Source organism: Pithys albifrons, chromosome 9, assembly GCF_047495875.1.
Source record: "Pithys albifrons albifrons isolate INPA30051 chromosome 9, PitAlb_v1, whole genome shotgun sequence".
Taxonomy (NCBI): Eukaryota; Metazoa; Chordata; class Aves; order Passeriformes; family Thamnophilidae; genus Pithys; species Pithys albifrons.
The window spans coordinates 7,981,673-8,003,551 of NC_092466.1; the positions used below are offsets into that span (position 1 = coordinate 7,981,673).

The window sequence follows — 21,879 nt, forward strand, 5'->3', positions numbered from 1 at the left end:
AGATTTTCGTCAGTAGCATTCTGTTTGATCGATCTGTGCCAAGACATTGATGGATAGTTTTGTTCTTCAAATGTCAAATATGTGGGACTTTTGTACTTTATTTATTTACTGGTACAATGATGTATTGTGGATATCTTGCCTTCCTGCATCATTCTAGTTTTAACAGCTAATCATGATTCATTTTATTTGAAGTTTTGGTGTTGATTTCAATAGTGTTCTTAATCATTCTTTCTCGTGATGTTGAATTACAGAGGGAACTGTAATATTGTATTGGGTGTGCACTTAATTGGACATGTGAAAGTTTCACAGTTGTAGGAGGGCCTTGGAGAGCCAGAGCTGGTGCTGATTGAGAAGTGCATGTGGATCCAATTTTCTGATTCTATTCTCAGTGCTGCTCTATGTTGTGCTTTTTGGGGGGTTGGGGCTCTATTATTTTATGTGTGTCTAATCCATCACAATGATTTTAGAACATTACTAGCTTCAAGATGCAGGTTTAGTTTGGGTCTCAGGCCTATTTTAAACTAAGCATGGTCAAGAGTTGTGCTATTCACACTAATCAGTAGGTATAAAAGCAAACTTCTATTGTTTTGATGGGATGAAGCAGCAAGTAAGTGCAGAGAAAGAGCAAATATAGGTAGGGTGATGTTAACGTCCTGTCTCCAGAAGGACTGAGAAGAAACTCCCTATCAGCCTGCCTGTGAGGGTTTAAGTACTTTACCTGTCTGTCAAGATTTTCTTAACAGTGTTACTGAATCAGTTCTTCAAGAAAAAGAGTAGGAAAACATGGGAAACTGAAACTCACTGAAGTTTTCTGCTCAGTTTGGTTAAGCATCAAAGTTTACAGACAGGAATCAGTGATACAGAGGTTCCACACCCATTCTGCCCCCCCTCTCTTCAGTGGCACAGCAAATCAGAGCTGTGGCATCAGCTGAGTTCGTGCAAGGGAGGTTCAGGAGCTGCACTCTCCTCTCACCACATCATACAGGGATCAGTGGCAGTGTTGTGTGCAGGTGAATGGCACTGTACAGCTGGTGTGCCCTGCACAGGGGCTGCCTCTGCAACACTGCACTGGCTGCAGATACAGGGGAGGGAACAGCATTGACAGAGTTACAGCAGTGCTGTCCCCAAATGGGCTCTTCGCTTACTGGGACATGTTAACATAATTTTGTTTATTTGGAAGCCATGCATCACTAGTGAATTAGTATTTCAAGCCCATCCATTCAAGTCAATACTGCACAAGCATTCTAGCAGGATGTGAGTTGGGATGTCAGTCTCGTGATATGAATTCCTGGCAGCAGGAATACTTTCTACCTGATCAGGCAGGAGTGTGAACTTTGAAAAAAAAAAGAAGGATGAAAAAGTGATTTGGGTAAATGTTACAGTTTTGATTACAGGATTATTATACAGTATTGATTCATCTCTTACCCATGTCCCTCCAGTGCCTCTTGGACAGTGCTACTGGTGCTGTGCAGTTATTATTCTCCACTCCAGAACTGGCTGCAGTTCAGTAGTGTGTGTGTGTGAAGTGACTCTGAATAAAATAGACTATTTAAATGTAAATAGTGTTGTCATTTTGCTTGGTAGGGATCTCTCCTTACTAATTAGGAAGACATTGATTCTACTTAAGTATTTGAACATTGAAATAATTAACGTTGCTGTATCACTGGTTTTCTCTTTCAGTTTTCTCCTATGTACCTGTGCAGTCATATGTGTCAAATATATGTACATATTTGTAAATATGTACAAAAAACATATTCAATCTGTATTTTTGAGTTAAAAATGGAGCCAAGGAGAGTGCAAGCCGATGCACAGTTCACTATAGCACTCATTCAAATGCTTAGGCGATTTCAGTGGGTTTAGGGACAGGATAAATTAGGGCATAAAACTTGGATTCAGAGCTTTCTGAAGCAAATGGAAGTCAAAATATTGTGTTCAGTGGCTTCAGACTGAACACTTAACAGCTGAGACAGAGGGCAGCTTCTGAAAAAAGAGACACACATGCTTTGTAGTTAACAATTAAGTAAAAATAATTTTACTTCCTCCTTGCCTTTTTCAGGAAGAACCACATTTTTATATTTGCAAAAATAGAGACATTGGACATTTTTAAGAGCTAAGTAAAGGTAAACCAGACTAGCTCAGCGCCACACTAGCTCAGGAAAAGGGTTCTGCATGGAACAGGAAATAGCCAAGAACACTCAATACAAAAGAGAAAGAAGCTTTCTATGTATTGCCACATGTTGTATGTGGCATAAATGAAATTGAAAGGTAATTCAGAGTGGACAGTAGGCAGGGGTATAATTATTAGTGTGGTGCAATTTATTAAATAACACAATGATCTCAAGTTAATAAACCCTCAGTTGCATTGTAGGTGAGCAATATATATCATACTCAGCTGCCTCACCTTCATTTTGTACTGCTTTATCTTCTGGGCACACGGTAGGCTAGGGACCATCATAATCATTATTAATTCTCTAAGACAGTATCATTTAAGTTACTTATTTCCAAAGTATCTATTTTCCCTTGATCCACTGAGGACTCCTGCCTCAATGCATACATCTCCTTGGTCACTGGCTCTTGAAGTCTCAGGGATGAGGCTTAAGATGAAGTCAGCAGCAACACAGTGACTGAGGCTCACATCAGCAAATCTGTGAATAGACAAGAGGTACTAGTGTTGCCTTCCTCACATTGTGGTGAATTTATTTGTATTCAACAGGATTTCATTGGGATCAACTGACAGAGAAAAGAAGAGCAGCTGGTAGTGGGTTAATGGAATGAGGCTCATATTGTTTGGTCGATAGGCCAGATAATTGTCCCAAATGGTTTTCACTGGCAGAAGGAAAAACAGGGGTGATTTGGGGCCTCTCCAGCTGCTGTGGCCTGTGCTGTTCTCTCACTCTTGCTCTCTCCACTGCCATGATGGCACTCTCTGCCCCACCCCTGCTGCTGCTGTCACTGATTGAGCATCTGCCCCGTGTCTGCCACTGCTGCGTCCACTGTGGTTTTAGCCTCTCCTTTGCCTTGTGCTTTTGTCATGGCACTGAGACATCTCATCTAGAGAAGGTAGAGCTTTCCTCTTGTTATGCTGGAGAGAGTATCTCTCCCCACTCTCTACTTCTAAATGTTTCCGGATTTATCCCATCAGCTGCTCTTGTCAGACTCGATTCACAATCACTTCTCCAGCCTATGTCCTCTCTTGATTTTCCTTCTGAAAGACTAATACCGCAGAATAAGCAGGATAATTTTTCTACCTAGGTTTTATATACTTTGACTCGTTCTTTCAGGTTATAGCCATCAGGAGCAAGCTGCTGTCAAAGATAAGCTAATATATACTCCTGCAGTAGACAGTCAATGCGTGTAACCCATCCCTACCTACACTGGTATTGCTTGAGGCTGGAGTAAGCTATGCTTCAGCAGCTCTTGAATTAACAGGTTTTGTCTGTCTGTAGTAATCTCCTGAGTACAACTCGTACAGAAACTCTTGGTCAGTGGTGTATTTTTTTTTCTTTTTTCAAGTCTGAGAATAAAACAGCACAAGTTTAAATATCTAGACAACATGACGTGTTCTGAAGAAAGAAGACTGGGGGACTAACTTAGAAGATGAGTAGTGTGATAGGAGAATGAGAGTTTTCAAGAAGTTAAAAAGCCATTGTTAAGAGAAAAGTAGGAAATTTAGGAAGAAAACAGAGGAATTATAATGTAGAAAGTGATAGATTACATACCATGAAAAAAAGGTTAATGGGATGCATTGAGAGTACTGGGGATAGTTATTTGTAGAGGTTGTGGAGTTACTGAAAAACAGGTTCGAGCATACATTAGGCAGTATGTGGGAAGAGACCTTCAGTTCCACTAAAAGCAGGGCCAGTTTCCACCCTGTAATCCTCCCACCCAAGTCCTCCTTTTTTTGCAGTTTGGCCACAAGGAATGGGTATGGGAGTCTGTATCAACAGGCTCGTTGAAGTCAATATAAACTGACACATGCTCTTCCTCTCTCCACTGAATCAGTCAGCATAACACAGAAGGCACTCAGGACTGATTGTACATTGGTAAAATCACCTTCTTCATGTACATGGATATAGCTTCAAGGAGGGCCAGCTCAAGCATCATCCCTGCAACTGGGGTTAAGCTGATACTCTTGTGTCCTTCTGTTTGCTCTTCTTCAAGATATTTGTATCTTCGGGATTGCTCCAGCCATCAGGAAGCTCTCCTGGTCACCAAGACTATGCACAGCACTTTTGCATTCAAACATTCTAATCCTGTGAACTTCTCTATGTCCCTCAGAATTTGTTCTGTTGTAGCTGGTCTTGCTGTGGGGTAGGAAAATGGATTATCTAATGAAATCCCTTCCAACCTTTTGATTGTAAGATCAAATATGAATACTTGCTTTATCAAATATGAGGTCTTGTATTTCTAGAATTTCTTCCTGCCCTTGACAAGCTTTCCTTCCTTGACATCTCTTTTGTCTGCTTGAATCTTAATGCTGCAAAATTCAGGGGGCTTTGGGCAGATTTAGCTCTGATGAGCTACATGGAGTTCCCAGTTAGACTACTGAGGAAGACTTTATATCTTGTGAAAAGGGTTCCTGTGGGTCATATGTGCCTTTTATTTTTTTTTTTAAATGAAAATCCTGCCAGTCTATTTTTACTTACATGCACCATTACTGAGCCTCTACTCTATCCTGTCCATGGGCAAACTTCATGTGTTTGGCCAAGTTCGGACATACAGATTATATTTTTGTTCCTGGTGTGGGAGTTGTGCCTGTTTATATGTACATTTATAGTTTTAAGTTGAGGTTTTCCTCAGCCCTTTTCTTGTTGTACCAGACAGTACTGGCATTCCCACCCTTGACCTCTTTCCCTATTGCGCTTTCTTTTGATGCTGAGAAAAAGTGTCCTTATGTGCAAAAGCACCATGTTATTTCTTTTATGTATCCTAGCACTTTTTTCCTGCATTTTGACACCTTTATGGTTTAATGAAATGAAAAATGTAAACCAGAAAAATACTGCTTTATTGACAAAGCAATTCTTGGCATGCAGTTGAAAGACTAAAATATAAATTGGAAATCTCAAAATAATAAGCCTAAAAACTCTCTTTAATGGCATATGTTATGGTTGAGACTGAAATGGGACAATGTACAAAATAATAATAAGCTTAATATTTTGCATAAACAAAAATACATATTCAGTTTATTAAATAGCTCTACAAATCCCTGTTACTATTTCAAAATCCAGTTGTATTTCTGAATTTATTCTCAGAAATGTTTGGATGTTTTGCTTAAGCCTTTGTGAAAGTTCATTTCTTTTATGTTTCTTTCCTCCTTTCATCAGACTTATCATTGATATCACTCTGAGCCTAAATATCTTAGAATCAGCCTTAAGTTAGACAAAAACCTTATTTTTTTCTCATGCTGATTAATAAATATATATGTAGCTATCTTGTGAAATGAGACATGAATGCAGATGGTATTGAAACATGCTATGTACTTATACACATGTGTATACAAATGTGTTTGCAGGCATCTATATGAGAACGATAAAGACCATTTTAAAGTATATATGTCAGTGTATATAGTTTGGTCCACCAGTGTAAAGAAAGCAAAGTCTCCTGTTGAGTTTAGTTTCACCAACTGTAAGATAGCGTGGTTAGAAAAAAAATACTATATATTCTGAGGCAAACCCTTTCCTTGTGTGCAGTCTGATTATTTCAAGTGTTGATGGCATAGCTAAGAGCATGTCTGGCCCATTCTTTTCTGCAACTGGCATGGCTTCAGGAATAAAGCAGTTGTTAGCGAGGAGAGAAGGGACTTTGGAATTTCCTGCACTCCTGCTGTGTAGATTCAAATGCTAAGTTTAAATAATGGATGAAGCTAAGATTATTATAATTGATCATTGTATGATTTATGTGGAGTAATTATAACTAGGTTGAGAAAGAATTTTCAAAAGCTAGTTTCCTGGTAGCCAGAGCCATTAAATAACAGTGTGCTGCCAAAACAAAAATTAGGTGGGAACACAGCCACAGAGTTCAGAATGTCTGTCCTCCCCCTGATTTATAACTACCCTGGTGATGACAATATCAGTGGTATTTTCTTATTAAGAACAGCAAGAGCTGTTTCAATTGTTTTTCTTATCTTTCTAACAGAACTCTACATTGTTTTAAGTGTAGTCAAGCATAATAACTGGAAAACTGTAAAAATCTAATGCATAACAAAACGGAAAGGTGTAAGAGGTTGAAAAGGTTAATTAAAAGTGTAATGATTACATTTACGGAGACAGTCCAATTAATCACTTTATTCCAGTGGTCGTGTGATACAGAAACCATTGCTTCAGGAAACTGATTCCTAGTGCTGGCATACATGGTCTGTGCTCATTTAAATGTGTATTTTTCTACAAGTGGAAATTTAACTTTCATGCTGCTTTTATATATTTAAAAGTATTTTACAGTAGTAAGGAATGTTTAACGGTGTATCCTCACATCATTCTTTCTGCAGCTCTGCTCCCTCTGAACAGGATGGGAGCATTGCCCCCTTGATACTTGTAGTCTTACAGCCCCTCGGGAGGTTTGCTTACAGCTTAATGGGGTTGTAGGTATAGAAGAAATAAAGCATTAGAAATACATCATTATGTAATGTGATCTCTCTGAAACAGTGTATATGACCAACAAAGTGAATTCTCAAGTGTCAACAAGCACAGCTAAATGTGATTTTTACCACGCCAACTGGAAAAAAGGGAAAAAGAACCTTGAAGGATCAATTACAAGGGTCATAACCTTGTATTATCTGATTTGCTATAATATTCACACAAGCTTTATTGGAATGGAACATAAATTTGAAAAATAGTGAGATTAGAAAGGATTGCAATGTTAGAGCAAAGAGCTAGAAGCTTTCTCCTGGTTTATTTTGCTGGGGCAGCACTTTAGAGGGAGCCCATTATAAGCAGGAGAACAGTAGTTATGTTAACATGGTAATTAATCAAGTCTGAGGAAAAGAGGAAACAAGTTGTGAATTCAATTCTGTAGTAATAAAAAGAAATGCTGAAAGTTGCCCTGTAAATTGGCGTGACTTTGGCAAAACAGTCCCTCACTGTGTCTTGAGAACTTGTGTGCAGTAAATCACTTCTCATGGCAACCGTGTAGGATTGAATATTTTCACAGGTTTATTCTGTATTTCCATGTCTGCGGGTTCTTTCTTAATTCTGTTGATTTAGTATTTAGTTAATAATAAAATACTGAACTGTATAACACAATAGCATATGCAGTAGCACATTTGCACTTAGAATATTTTACAGGCAAATTAATTAGAAGTACTCAGCTGAAACTGTGGTGATAGCTTTCCACATCACAAACCCAGGTTCTCACTCAGTACACAGTGTGAATTGTGTATGGAATGACTGAGTCTCTTAGAAAAAAGTGTGTGTGGTCCCAGTCATATGTGATCCATTCCTACTGCTAGTGCAGTGTAGATGGGTTAAAATTATCTTTACACCCTCGAACTCCTTAGGGTAGAACTGAAATCATTGATGCAGCAATGTGAAAAACTGTGACTGGATCGCTTTGCAGCAACTGTAGTTACTTTGTTTAACAGTCTCTGATTTTATTAATGTGTTTCCGCCTCCTAAATGAGATACCTTGGATAAAAGTAAAAGTAGCTTTAAAGAGCCAAATACATAACTTAGATTATTGAAAATTCAAAATAACTCCAGTGAATGAAATAGGTTTAACTGTGCTGGTGTGAATATAATGTACAACTGCTGTCTTCAGTGCTGTGTAGAGAATGAGGGACCCTGGCATAACCTTTCATTAGATTTGTAGCACAAATGAAAGGTGATAGATCAGGAGATTTGTGTGAGTGAAGACAGAATTTCAGCACGTACCCCAGTGTTGTTAACACTGGGTAGGAGGGTTTCCTCTCGCTCCCTGATCTCATGGATCAAAAATTTAAACTAGTTCACTGTAGGGTTATAAGACTTTCTTCTTACATAACCTGTAAGTCGAGCTGATGTCCCTCAGCCAACGCACAGGGCTCAGCCAACTCTGAGTTTTCTGCTCAGCCTTTCCCCATTCCTCACCAGAAAGTATCAAAGGAAATGGTAAGACATAATTTCTCCCTTTTTTCATCAACACATAATGCAGATGCAGTACAGGAGTTGCAATTTCTTGCAACCTTTATCTGCAATGTCTATGAAATGCACCATGAAATGGTCAACTGAAGGGTGCAGGATCTACATCGAAATGGAGAAAAGAGCCCTGGCAGGAATTAGAACCCAGATACAGTGGTGAACTTGGGCAGTGCAAAATGCAACATTTGGAGAGCATGTGGCCCCATTAGTAGAACTAAATCTCCAGAAACAGGCCAAGAGATAGTTTATCCACCTAAAAGTCTCTGCTTCCAGGTGAGACCTAAAAACCTTTTCCAAGATGCTCAGAATCCTTTAAAGTACACAGAGAAACTGTCTTACAAACAAACAAACAAATAAAAAGCAAGAAATTCTTTATTGTGAGAGTGGTGAGGCACTGGAACAGGTTTCCCAGAGAAGTTATGGATTCCCGATTCCTGTAAGTGTTCAACACTAGACTGGATGGGGCTTTGAGTAACCTGGGCTGGTGAAGGGTGAAACTGAGCTTTGTTGGAAGACTTTGGACCTGAGATGCCAATTTCACAGCTTCAGGCAGGTGCACCTTCCCGAGCCAGCAGTCAGTGTATGCTCCTGGTATTATACAATCACTCTTCTTTTAATGGGCACCTAGCAGGAGGTGTCATGGTGCTTTAGTCATTAAGTTAGTAATCAGAATGGTCCTTGAGGAAGTGCTCTGCAGACTTACAGTTAAGGGAGCCTTCTTCAGGGATGGGATCCTGGTTTCCAGTCATTGCTCTTGTATGAGAAGTAACTCTCTTTCCTGAGTGCAAGCCAGTACCCAGCAATCTGCTTCCCAGGGAGAGCTGTCACTCTTGGGCTGAAGCATCTTGCTCTCTTTGTTTTGCAATATGCACCATTTCCCGTGCACCTTCTTGAGAACACTGTGCAGAGAGATGGTCTGAGAGCTCTTCTGGGAAATGAGAACAGCATTTCTGGGTCTTCAGGTTGGGCAAGGCATTGAACCAAAGTCTGCAAGATCCTGACTGATGATTCACTGGTGTAGTCTCATAAAAACAAGGCCAGGGTGTGTTGGAGAAGACTTGCGGCATAGCAGTTGTGCATAACATGGTAGCTAAACACTTCCAAAGAAAACACGGTAGATGAACACATGAAATCATGCTTGTTGGTTCATGTAAAGCAGTGTAAATATTCTCAATCTCTGTATGGACAGGAAACAGTATTTACATCCTCAAGTAAATTATTGCATGTATTCAGAAAAGAATTCTAGAGACCTATGAAATTTGTGTGATCAAAGACTTAGATGAATGACCAGGAATGTAAAAGGTTCCAGCTTTGATCTCAGGAACCATAGGTCTTAGTGGAGGCAGTTTGTTTTGTTTAGGTCTGTTTGTTGCTGTAGCCTTGGTTGTACCTTTCACAGGCACACAGGAGTCAGTCTCATCCTTGTCACCTGCTGCCATCGTCTGTAATTCCAACATGCATCTTGTTGTATTTGGTAGTATCCTGAAAGCCCTGCTTACAGCTGATAATGTATTAGCTTTCATTTAGAAATTAAGGCATCTGTTTATTAACATTATGCAAAATGTTTGAACCAGGCCTGCTGGTGTCTAAATACTAAGCAGAGGACAAGTAGAACTTCAGAATAACACTGTGTATCAATCTCAGGGTTTTTCAGGGATGACTCGTTTTGTCTCTGCCACTTGGGATTAGAAATAATTTGTTCAGGAAGATGATAATTTATTTTAATCCATTAAAATGCAGATGACGATATTTGTTATGCTTTCCTTATTTTTCAATCTGCTCTTCTTACAAAGCAGAAGTACTTTGGTGAACCCCACAGCAGCACTTTTGTTAAAGTGGGATCATGGCTCTTCTCTTAATTCTGGTCAGTTTTTGGTTCCTGTAGGCTGTATTCTGCACCTGTGTTGGAGGAGGCTTGTACCCATGTGGTCACCTCTATCACTTTGTAATTTTGCCTTCCATCACATTAACATTTATCGCTCTCTTTACAGCATTCCCTTCACTAAATCTACTAGAAAACCTACTAATACTAATTACTTGCAAATAGTAATGGTAATTTTAATGACAACCTCAGTAAATTGCTTTTAATGTGCTGTAAGAAAATTGAAAACTTAAGTGTTCATTTTGCTGTTTAATAGGAATCTTATAGGACAACTAATAGTCCTTGTGCTCCTTCTATTTACTTTGAGCACAAAGGAGAAGCTCCCAATATCCATGGAGAATCCATTCTTGTGCACCATGGGGTGGGTTAACAGGAGCTGAGGAGACTGCCAAAGGCACAGTAGGTGGAGAAATGAAATAGAAATGGAGATGCAAAGAAGATGAAAGATTTAAGGTGAAGAGACTGTGAAAGAGGGTGAAGCATAAGGAAGATCAAACAGGGCAGAGGAAGCCCTATTAAAACTTTAGAAACACCTCTGGATAAAAGACTGGAGCATTTGGCTGGCTTTGTTCTGTGCTTCTATGGGAGATGGACTCCAGGACTGTTGCGGCTGTGGACACGTGGGCCCAGGATGGGGGGATTCAGGCGGTAACAACACTGAAGTGCTGTAAGACAAGGACTGCTTTTTCATCAGTAGAACCTGTCACCTTGCCACTGTGTTCTAAGAGCAGCAAAAGGGCTCTGAGCTGCTGCTGAATGTAGAAATAAGTATCAGTAAGCCAGCGATTGCTGCCCCAGAGTTGTGCAAGTGCCTAGTAGGAGGGTGGCTTCACCCCATCAAGGCAGCACCCACAGCTCACAGCTGCTGGGAGGCAGCATCCGTGGGGTGCCACATCAGCTCTCCTGGGCCCCATGCTGCAGATGGGAACCAGTGCCGTGCACACAGCCAGGAGGCATCACTTGCCACCGGCTGGAGGGAAGTTCCCTTGGAGTCTGCAGTGATTTGGAGGGAGTGGAGAGCAGCATGGTTTGGCAGAGATTTGCAGAACTGGCCTAGGCAAAGCAGACTTGGGAGGGAGGGAGCTCTGGGTTGGGAAATGGTGGTGGGAAGAAATTGTTACTTTTCCCAGGCTGCTGCCCTGACTGCCCTCAATCCATATCCAGGTGCCCCAAGAGAGGGGGGAATTGAAAAAGGATCTCTGAACACAAACCTTTCCCAGAGGATTCTGGCAGGAAAAGTAGCTCTGGATTAGATCCATTTGCTTTTAAGGCAGTCAGTACCTGGTAAGAGCCAAAATCCTGCCTGTCTTAATAATTAAAGCTTTGCAGAACAGAAGCTTTATGAAATTTTGACCTTATATATTACTGCTTCATAAGTAATCCTCAGAAACACTCCTAGTATTAACTATTTGTAGTTACCACAGGACTTAGGAAGAGTTATGTTGCATTTTTGCAATGAAAATAAAGTGTGTTCTAGATTGTCAATTTTGCTTTAAAACATGACTTAAAAGCTTAAGAGAAGTTGATATCAATCAGAAGAGTTGGTTTAGACAGTCTGGTTTAATTTAAATCCTGTTGATGCATCTCTCTTATGCGTTGTATGTTAGTCTTAGCTTTAAAAGGTAAAAATAATTTGTAAAATGTGATGACAGATATGCCAGAAACAATAGCCAGTGACATATGTATAAAAGAGAAAAGGCAAATGGCATGTTACAGCCAGGGCCAGTTTAAAAGCCAACCCCACCCCACCCCACCCCCCAAGAAAACCCACCAAACCCTGGTCTGTATTCATAGTTGATATGTAGAGGACTGAGAGTCTTGGACAGATACAAACTGGATGACAGATATGAATATGCATAACTATGTTTTTTGAACACTTTGCACCTAATTCAACTTTCATCCAAGATAACTTTGACTGCTGTTTGCCCTGTCAGTGATTTGGCTTATGTTCTGCCTTTTAAAAAAGATTGATTAACCTGTCCCTTTTCATTTTTGAGGTGCTCATACTCAGGGTGCTTTTTCATTCTGTAGCAGCACATATCAATACAGTCAGCTGATGTCTGTTCATATTCCAACACCCCATTCGGAGCTCTTCCACAGAATTTTGTTTTAAAGAGGGGAATTCTGCAGTTGACTCCCAGGCACAAATAACCATGTAATTACTCTGCAATCACATAGTAATTAGCATGTACTATTCATATATTGTCTAATTATATACCCTGCAGATTACACACTAATTATATTTGTACTAAACATATAATTCTATATACTCTATTAAAAAAACTTTGGAAGTTCATAGTTAAGATTATAGTTTTATGCTAATGTAGTACAATGTTTTATATAAAAATGTTACAATTTTATGAGAGGATTGTATTTTGGGTATCTCTTTTGCATCTGGTGTTGCTTAAAGTGTTGTAGGCTGCTATTATAAAAAATGCTTGTCTCTGTTAATTTATAGTCAAATGTTGCATGTCTAATTCTGTTATTTATGAACATAAGAAGCAAAAAGTTGCAGTGCATTGTGCAAGCCGCTGAGATTGGGAAGGACTTGGAGTGTGAATGTTAAATGTACAAAGGTAAAATGTACAAACCCACTGAACACAGATAGAGCACATTGCTGGAGTGAAACACAAATGTACTGCTACTTATGCTTTGTTATTTTTGGGTAGGTAAGATGCATAGGGCAGTAGCAGGTAATACATTTGTATAATGTGAAGGGTGTGTGAGCAGCCAAGGCCTGTCTTGGGCACAGTTTGTTCCAACAAACCAGAACCTCAGTGCAGCATGTCAGCCAAGCTGCATCATCTTTTCCTGCTATGGACAAAGAGAAACGATTGATGTCCTGACCTGGAAATGGAAGGCAGAGTGGCTGTAGAATGGCGATGAGTGGCATTGAGCTGTAGATGGACCTTGGACTAAGTTTCTGAGCAAAGGTGAAAGATCTAGGGAAGGAAAGCTTTAAGAGGAACTTAGAGCTTTAAATCATTTTAGATGTTTTATCTGTGGCCAGTTCCCCTAAGAGGTTACAGAGATTTTAGGTACTTGCAAAAGTGTTTTGTTCAGCTTGCAAATTCTGTAGCAGTGGGAAGTTAATGTATTTTCTTAGATCTGTGGTGTTGGCATTCCTAATATCTGAAGCAGCATTATGGTTATTCTTAATTGAATTTTGCAATCTAATGCCAGTTGCCTTCATTTTCAAGCAAAGGATCTATTGGGTTATAATATCTGGGTAATGTATTGCAAAATTAAATGTGTAATTATAGCCTTAACTTATATCTGAGTTTAATTTTTCCTTAACTTCTTGTACTGTGTGCATGTGTATGTGTGAGAAAGAGACATACTCCTTGTTTTAAAACCTTTCTTTCACAGTCATTTGTTCATTCTGTGTCAGCTTCTTCAAAGCTTGTAAACTTCATAAATTTTCCAGGGTTCAGGTGGCATCTGTAGATCTCATAAGTGTTTTTACCTAAGCATGGATCTTGCAGGCCTTGTGGGGCTGCAGTTGTGAGGCTGCCCCTGATTTCTTTGCTGCCTGGGTGGGCTGTTCTCATACCCCCAAAACTGTAATAATGGGCATGCGGCTTTTACATTCTGCAGAGTACACAGATTACATTTAAATGTGGTTACCCGGGGTAGACACAGAATATCATTTAATTTGTTCAAGGGATATATAAAAATGTCAGAGCGTTACAAAACCTCAGTTAGAAGCCCATGTTCTCCCTGTGTTCTTGTGTGATGAGCCAAACGTATCCCTTCCAATTTACCAAGGATTTTAATGGCTGTTTTAGTGAGACCAAGTCTTACCCAATATTCATCCTGCATGTCTGCTACAAGGAAGATGAAGTGCAGCCTGCCCAGAATAGTGGCCATTTATTTGCCAACATTCTGACCTAAATCATGCCTGTGCTCTTGTTCAACCATTACCCTGAGAAACATAAGGGCTGGTCACAGTGTCTGGCACTGAAGGGTTTGTATGTAACGAATATTTGCATTCAGGATCTCATTAACAGTGAAATAACCACAAACGTCGAAGCACAATATAAATGTGACGCATTTCTCACTGCTGTTGTGTTGTTTTTTCTAGTGGAGCCAGTACTTTCAAAGGGGAACAATTGCTTGGATGCAGCAAAAGCTTGTAACCTAAATGATACCTGCAAGAGGTTCAGATCTGCTTACATAACCCCCTGCACCAGCAGCACGTCTAATGAAATCTGTAACAAGCGGAAGTGTCATAAGGCCCTCCGGCTATTTTTTGACAAAGTTCCCCCAAAGCACAGCTATGGGATGCTCTTCTGCTCCTGTCGAGACGTAGCCTGTACAGAGAGGAGGCGGCAGACTATTGTTCCTGTGTGTTCATATGAGGACAGGGAGAAACCAAACTGCCTGAATTTACAAGAATCCTGCAAGAAGAATTACATCTGCAGGTAAGATAGCACATGGCAGGGGAGTGATTAATGAGGTACCACAGAGAACTTTTTGGTACTGATGGATTTGCCAGGACTAAGGGTCAGAATACCCACCAAGAAAAAGGATGAGTCAGGGAAGAAAGAAAATGCCTCTGACATCCTTAACAGAGTAACAAAAGCCTGCATTTGCTTACTGTGTGTGTCTTCTCCAAAACTATTCACAGCTACTCCCTCGCATTAAACCTCCAGTTTAATTTGCACAGATTTTTGTTGGAAATATTTTCCTTAGGTGTCTCTATGAAATGATGTCTCAGAATGATTTTTATGTCCCAGTAGTGACCAGGTAAAAATAGAATTTATAATGGGATTTATTTGCATTGTGCATGTGAGCACTAATAACTGGGAATACAAGTTTCGTGTTGGATTTCACAAATGGTCACAATGCATAGACTACTTCTGGGTTTTTTCTTCTTTGGGATAAAGACAGCCCACATTTATGGACAGAATCTCAGTATCCTCATAGAGTTGTTTGAGCCTTGAAATTGTTTTACCTCCCCTCCCCTGGGAAGGGTGCTGGGCTGATGGAGCTGTGGGGGTCATTGATTCACTGACCAAATTCCCAGCCTCTTTGGTGTGTGTGTTCAGGATGGGGAGGCAGTGCAGAGCGCTGCTCCATAGCACAAAGCAGGTCCTTTGCCCTCACTGAGTCCCTGCAGGTTATCACCCAGAGCTTACTCGGTGGCATGCAGGACCTCCTCTGCCCTTAGGAATGCTTTAGTCCTACTTAGCATTGTGTATGTTTATATTAGAGCGTTGTTGAGCTTAATGTCATATTCACGAAGTCATGCACAAGAATCCTGCTCATTTGTAATGTGTAAATTTCTTGTAGATTATCCAATTCTGTGAATTAGCCAACAAGGAGATAAACACTATTGTAAAATGTCAAGGACACTGAAGATACGATATAAATCTTAATAAGCATTTACTTATGCCTGGTAAAATATTTACTTTGAAGTTTGTTTATGAGATCGCTTCAGCTTTTAGCTGCAGCACTTCTGATATGCTGGATGTTGTTGGGAGGTGGGGATGTGGCAGCCCCTGCCCTAGGTGGTTGTGGGAAAATCTGGAGACAATTTCCTGCTGACCACAATGAGAGCAGAGTTCTCATTTCAGTCCAGTGACTTGCGTTCAGCACCTTCACAGCTGATGCTGTTGCATTTTATGAAAGGTGGATATAATGTAGCTCAGAACAATCCACTTTCCATTTCCATGTTGTGCCATTAGTGTTTTTGCTTATATATATATTGCCTTCCCTATATACAGGCCATGCTAATTAGTAGAGTTACAGTATCTCTTTATTGTGTTTTCTTGCAAACTACCAGTGTGTTACAGTGCCAGTGAAACTGGAGAGAGGATTTTATAGAGAGACTTCCTCTCCCTGTTAATTTGGGTTGTAGCATTCAGGAATTAATTTGTTAAGTTAATGCCATTACTTCTCTCATGACTGTGTTTTTCTTTGGTCAGCTTTCATCTACTGTAGTCTCAGCAGCTGAGTTTTTAATGACATTTTGTTTAATTTAACGAGTCTGGTGCGCTTTCTCCATTGCAGTGTTGCAGAGAAAAGCTTGGTAGAATCTCTGCCTGAAGTTGCAGCCAGCACTGAGATGAAAATGGATTTCTTTATAGGTTCCTCCTGGGGATTTTGCTTTAATTAAAAAGTTTAGGCTCTTGCAAGGCTCAATGAGACCTGGCTATGAGGGTGAGGAGCAGCCCTGGTACAAGGGAAGGGATGGGCAATGCCTACAGGGTCTAGGATAGTCAGTGTGGGCAACTCTTGGGGCCTGTGAAGGTAAAACAAGCTTGATGTGTTGCTGGGAGCCATCTCACATCAGTGTTACTGCCTCCTGGGCTGTCTAAACTGCTACTGTATTTAATATCTTCCCTCACTGCTGTCATGGCGAGGAGGAATTGGCACCAGACCTATTCCAGCCTATCCATAATACACTGAAAGACGTTTTGTCTCTGTGACTTGTTATGCACTTAAAGGGAATTGGTGTGATTTGTTCCCCTGGTCCTGCAGGAAAACAGGGACTTAGGCAGGGGAGGGAAAAAATGGGAGATGATCTCCTCTTTGCTATTGAAAGTATTGGCACTGATAAATATCAGTCCTCATAGTAGTTCCAGGTATGTTTAGAATAATTGAAAGCAGCAGTCAGTAGGTATGTAATTCTAACTCTGGTAACTTATATTTCATTTTGAAATCAGAAAGAGTATCTAAATGGCAGAATAATTTGAAAATACGATCTGCCTACTGTGAAACCAAGTAATTTAGAAACTATTATTTCTATGCCTATTGTGTGTCTTAAAGCCTTCTCAAAATGCTGGTTAAGACCAGGAGTGCAAGTTCTAAAGGTTTTCTGAAAATGTGTTTGTAAGTGGTTTATGAATGCTGCCTCCTAAGAAATGCAAGAATTCAATCTGCCCATACTCTGTATCAACTGGGCCTATGCAAACAAGTATTTCAACATTCCATATTGAATGCTCTTTAGAAGCTTCATCCTGGTGTAAACACATATATGTGTGTGTGTGTATATATATATATCTCACTGAATCTGTTCTTGAAACAGAGTTAAGAGCAGGGGCAATTCAGCCAAAATGCAGATACCACTAGTAGACATGGTGGGATGCTTGGCTTATTTTTTATTCATTAATCTATTTTTTATGTAACATAAACCTTTAATAAAGGGAAAAACAGACCAGAAATGTCAGGAAATGCAAATAAGTTCTGACTTACATAAACAGTCCTAATTTTTCAGCTTTATCTGAATACTGAAGGGTTCACTTTCATTATCATTTTTCTGCTGCCTCTGCTTGTATCCCAGTCCATATGCATCTTTGAAACAAATCAGTCTCTCAGGCATGTCTGGCAATGCTCACTGAAAGCAAAAGCAAAAAAAAAAAAGAACAAAAAGAAGCCATTAGAGTTCCTTTTTGTTATGAACATAAACAAGTCTTCTAAGGAAAAACAATATGCCATCAGTAACTTTCTCCAGTGAATGTCCTGGAATAGCACAAACCTCTGAGGAACCTCTTGATCTGATCACTTCAGCCAACAATTACACTTTAGAAAGTTGATTGGCGTGTTTTAAAAATGTTTTAAATGCAGGTCAGGGTGCTTCATATTTGCCCCTATCACATTTGACAGTGTTTCAAAAACTATTCTGCTTGAGTAATGAAATTGTGAGTCATTAGTTTGGTCTTTTTTTTGTTTGTTTTGAATTTGTATAGCTCCTCTCTTTCCTGGGTATGTTCACAAGGCACTGACCAGAATGATAACCATACAGACCCATTATTTATTGAAAGAACAGTATCATGTGCTGTAAAGATCAGAAAAGAAGGGCAGTAAAGAAACTGGTAACAGCATGTTTCTTGTCCTCTACAGTTGTTATATTCAAAATGGCTGGCCAAATCACTTGGGCTCATTTTTGACGCTGAAATAGCCAGAAAGAAGTTCTAAACTTTCAGAAGACAGTGGTTTGCACTGATTTTTTGAGGTGGTTGTTGTTATTTTCTTTATAATATAAATACAATTCTCAATGTTTTGCCTTTATTTCTTCAAAAAGTACATGTTGCTGTCTACAGCTGTTTGATTCTGAAAAAAATTATAAAATGGCTGTATAATGTATTTAAATAACTTCTCGTGGCATGTCTGAAGGATAATTGTGAAATACCCTATTAGGTTTTAATAGATGGGTCATGTCCTTGAAAATACAATGAAAGATATTTTCAGCACTGTGTGCACAGAGAGATAAATCTTTATATATGTGCTTTCATTGGTGCGTTCTTACCTCTTGACCAGTTTCTGGTCATGTAGCCTTAATTTTGTTGCAACCACCCATTCAGCTCTGTATGAAAGATTCCTGTTTCTACAGGTATCAGAACACTGGGAAGATAAGCAAACACTGTTGTCAGTGCATAGAAGAGTTCATGTAAAAGTTAGAACAAAAGCTCAGCTGCTTACTGCATTTCCTGAAAAGGCAAAAAACTTGCAAAGAAAATAATTTTCCTTCATGATATTCTGTTGAACACTTTTAAATGATAATTTACCTTTGGAAAGGGAGTCACTGTATCCATGCTCCTTTTCCAGGAGAAATGTGCAAACCTGTAAGTCCTTTATACCTGTAACCTGTTTGTAAACGTGACTTCTCTGCAAGACTTGTGGACTGTTCCTGCAACAAGTACCATTGCTGACTGCAAACCTGCACCTTTGAGGTTCAAGACTATAGACAAGTCTGTGATGAGATGTTATAAATGTGCAGGCAACCTTTTCTTGTCCTTCTGTAGGAGCAGGGGAGCCCAGCATCTTGTGTTAGGAGGGAGCTGTCCTCAGTTAACAGCATTAACAAGTAGCAGGGAGGAGTGCACTAGAGGGATGTGTGGGAGGAGATGGAAGAGGGGATGAAGAATTACGCTCTTTTTCTGTCTCTTCCCCTCTCTTAGTCTCCTTTCATCTCCTCTTTCCAGATCTCCCAGCAATTACCTGGCTTTCACTGCTTCTCTGACATGCTTGAATTCTATCATGGCCACTTATGGTACCTCCTCACCCACATCTGTGCATGTGCTTTTCCTCCCTCAGTACCCTGCCATGGTCGAGTGGTCATCTGTAATTCAGCAATGAGAGGGAGAACATGGGTGCTGCCTCCCTTTCTGAGCCTTGGAGCTTGTATCGATGGCAGTTTGGTTGGCCAGCTATTAAAGTAGCTGACTGCTCACTCTCAGCCTGACTCTAGTTTTGCATGGTAAAAGGACACTTGGTGGATTTTCATGAAGGACACAGTAGCATTATCCAGTTCTGTGTAACAGAGCTGGATGTGAGTCCTTCCAGGATATTTATATCAGTTTGGCATTCAAAGCACTCTTGGCAGCTCCTTGGAATGATTGGTTTGCTGTGGTTATGCAAAACCAGGACAACATAGTTTTTCTTATGTGGTAAAGCACATTTAAAAAAAAAGGACACTCTTGATTTCTAGGGATGTGCAGGCTATGCCTACATTGTGTGTTTGGAGACTGAGTCAGGGAGTGGGTGAGCAGCCTCATGTGCTGCCTGACTCACCCTGCAGTACATGTAGGATGCTCATGGTGCAGCAGGGTTAGCCTGAGCTGGGGCTACCTGCAGATCCTTCTGCTCTCTGGACTTAGGGGAGCTCCAGCTCCTGTGTCTGTAGAATACCAAGTGGGACAGAAAAAAATTTAAAACTACTGTTTGGCCCATGCCCAGAAGCTCACTTCACATTTATAACAAAGTCTGAATTTGAAGAATGGTTTTTATACCTATATATGTATATACAAGCATGTAAATATATGCATGTATGCATATATTGCTAGAGGTATCATATTTATTTAAGTGAAAAAACCCAGGTATTCATTAATTTTAATGAACTGATAGTGAGAAATGATGACAGTTCAGAAAATTCAAAAAATGCAATATGAGGGGAGGTGGAAAAGAAGCTGGTGTGCTCTGCAGAGGAAACATGATGGTGTAGTGGAGCATGTGTGTGGGGAATTGCTGCCTGGAAAAAATATTAATGCAGTCTCTGCAAAATAAGCAAAAACCTTTCAAGAAAGGCAAAGCGAAGATAGAAAATGCTGTAATATCATATTATTTCTTTCCCTTTTAGTCCTTTACATGATTCATTACATTGATCTGTTAGCAGAGTAAATAGACAGAATATTGCTCTCCCTTCCCTCTCGTAAACAAAGATAATTTTAAATTTCTTCCATCTGAATAAAACACAAAATTAATCAAACAGTCCTTCCTTATAATATATCCGTAAATCCCTTTGGAATCAAAAAATCCAAACATCCAGCAAAACAAGACTGCTTTGTCCCTGTTGAAGTGTAGATGGATCTTATTCTGCAGTGCCAAGATCTGCTTGGCTGGCCCTCATTTATACTCTCTCTGTTCTGCTTAAGAGGGTCTTGAAGATTAAAAGCTTGCTGGGTGATTGGCACTTCTCCGAAAAGAAGGAAAGACGCAAGGATATAGTAATTAGAAAAATAGCTCAGCCTTATTCCTGCACCCAATTTCCTCTTCACTTTGTGCTCCAACAATGAAGAGAGAGCCTCCCTCACAGGGGGTTTACGCTCCAAGAAGCAGTAACTAGACAGTATCTTCACGCTGGGGTCCCTTGGCAGGCAAGCTGGAAACTCTCCAGGCAGCATCCCTTCAGCCAGCCAGAACCTCTGCTGATTCCTGAAGGCTGGTCTCCACAAAAGGGAGTGCAGTTCTCTTGTGCTCATTATCTGTGAAACACAAGTTATGCCTCAACATTGTCATTGCTCTTTGATTCAGACAACTTCTGTCTGAATGGTGTGGCTTTGGCAGTATCCCTGATCAGGCTGGGTCCTTTCTGGTTACCTTTAAGGTTAAAAATAAGCACTGAATGTTCATTATTGCCTGTCTACAGGGTTGAAAAAGTGAAAGTGGGAAAAACGTATGAATGCATAAACATAGAGCAATCATAAAATAAACGTGGATACCAGTGATTCAGGTTTCATAGGCCATATTTAGATATCCAGTCTCTTTTTAGTCAGAATGTTTCAGTGGACTGAAGTGTTTGTCACCCCTAAACTTTTGCTCCGAGAACCTGGGGACATTTTTGTTGTCCACGTGTGGTCCTTCATAGAATCACAGAGCCATTTAGGTTGGAAAAAAAACTTGAGCATCATCAAGTCCAGCCATTAACACTGCCAAGCCCACCACCAAACCGTGTCCCCAAGAGCCACATCTACAGGTCTGTTAAATACCTCCAGGACTGGTGACTCTGATTCCCTGAGCAGCCTGGTCCAATGCTTGGCAACCCTTTCCATGAAGAAATTTTCCTAGGATCCAATCTGAACTCCCCTGGCATAAATTGAGGCCATTTCCTCTCATCCCATCACTTGTTGCTTGGGAGAAGAGACTGACCCCGACCTTGCTACAACCTCCTTTCAAGCAGTTGTAGAGGGATAAGGTTTTCCCTGAGTGTCAAGGTCTCTGTGTGTATCATTTTGTCTGAAAAGCATTATTTTGTTATTCTTAGTGAGAAGGAAAATCTGCCTGTACAATTTAAGAATTGAGAATAGTGCAGATTAGGAACATGAGCCAGGAAAGGGATTACAGCAGGGAAAATGTCGCCCATTTTGTTTTGTTGATTTTTCAGGGGGGAGAGATTAAACTACATATGTTAATTAAGCAGTTTCACACATGTTTAGTCAAAAATACTGAAATCCAGGACAGTTAAATTTGGCATTAAACTTTAATGGAGATCTAAATTTGGAGCTACTCATGTTCTTACAGTTAAGCAAGCACTTAATTGCTTTGCTGGATGGTGTTCCACTAAGAGTACTTCTACTGCTAATTTGTTGAATTATTAGTTGAGAGATTTCTATAGAGAGGAGTTTAGCATCCCCTGGTATGCCTGAGTAGTTTTCACCCACC

General features: G+C 40.1%; 1 protein-coding gene across 1 annotated transcript in view; it reads left to right on the forward strand.

Annotated features, from left to right (window-relative positions):
• GFRA1 (GDNF family receptor alpha 1) overlaps positions 1 to 21,879 on the forward strand; it is a 137,562-nt gene that overhangs the window by 72,275 nt on the left and 43,408 nt on the right. The window contains exon 4 of the mRNA XM_071563376.1: positions 14,078 to 14,417. Coding sequence (XP_071419477.1) covers positions 14,078 to 14,417 — 340 coding nt within the window. The remainder of the gene's footprint in view (positions 1 to 14,077; positions 14,418 to 21,879) is intronic.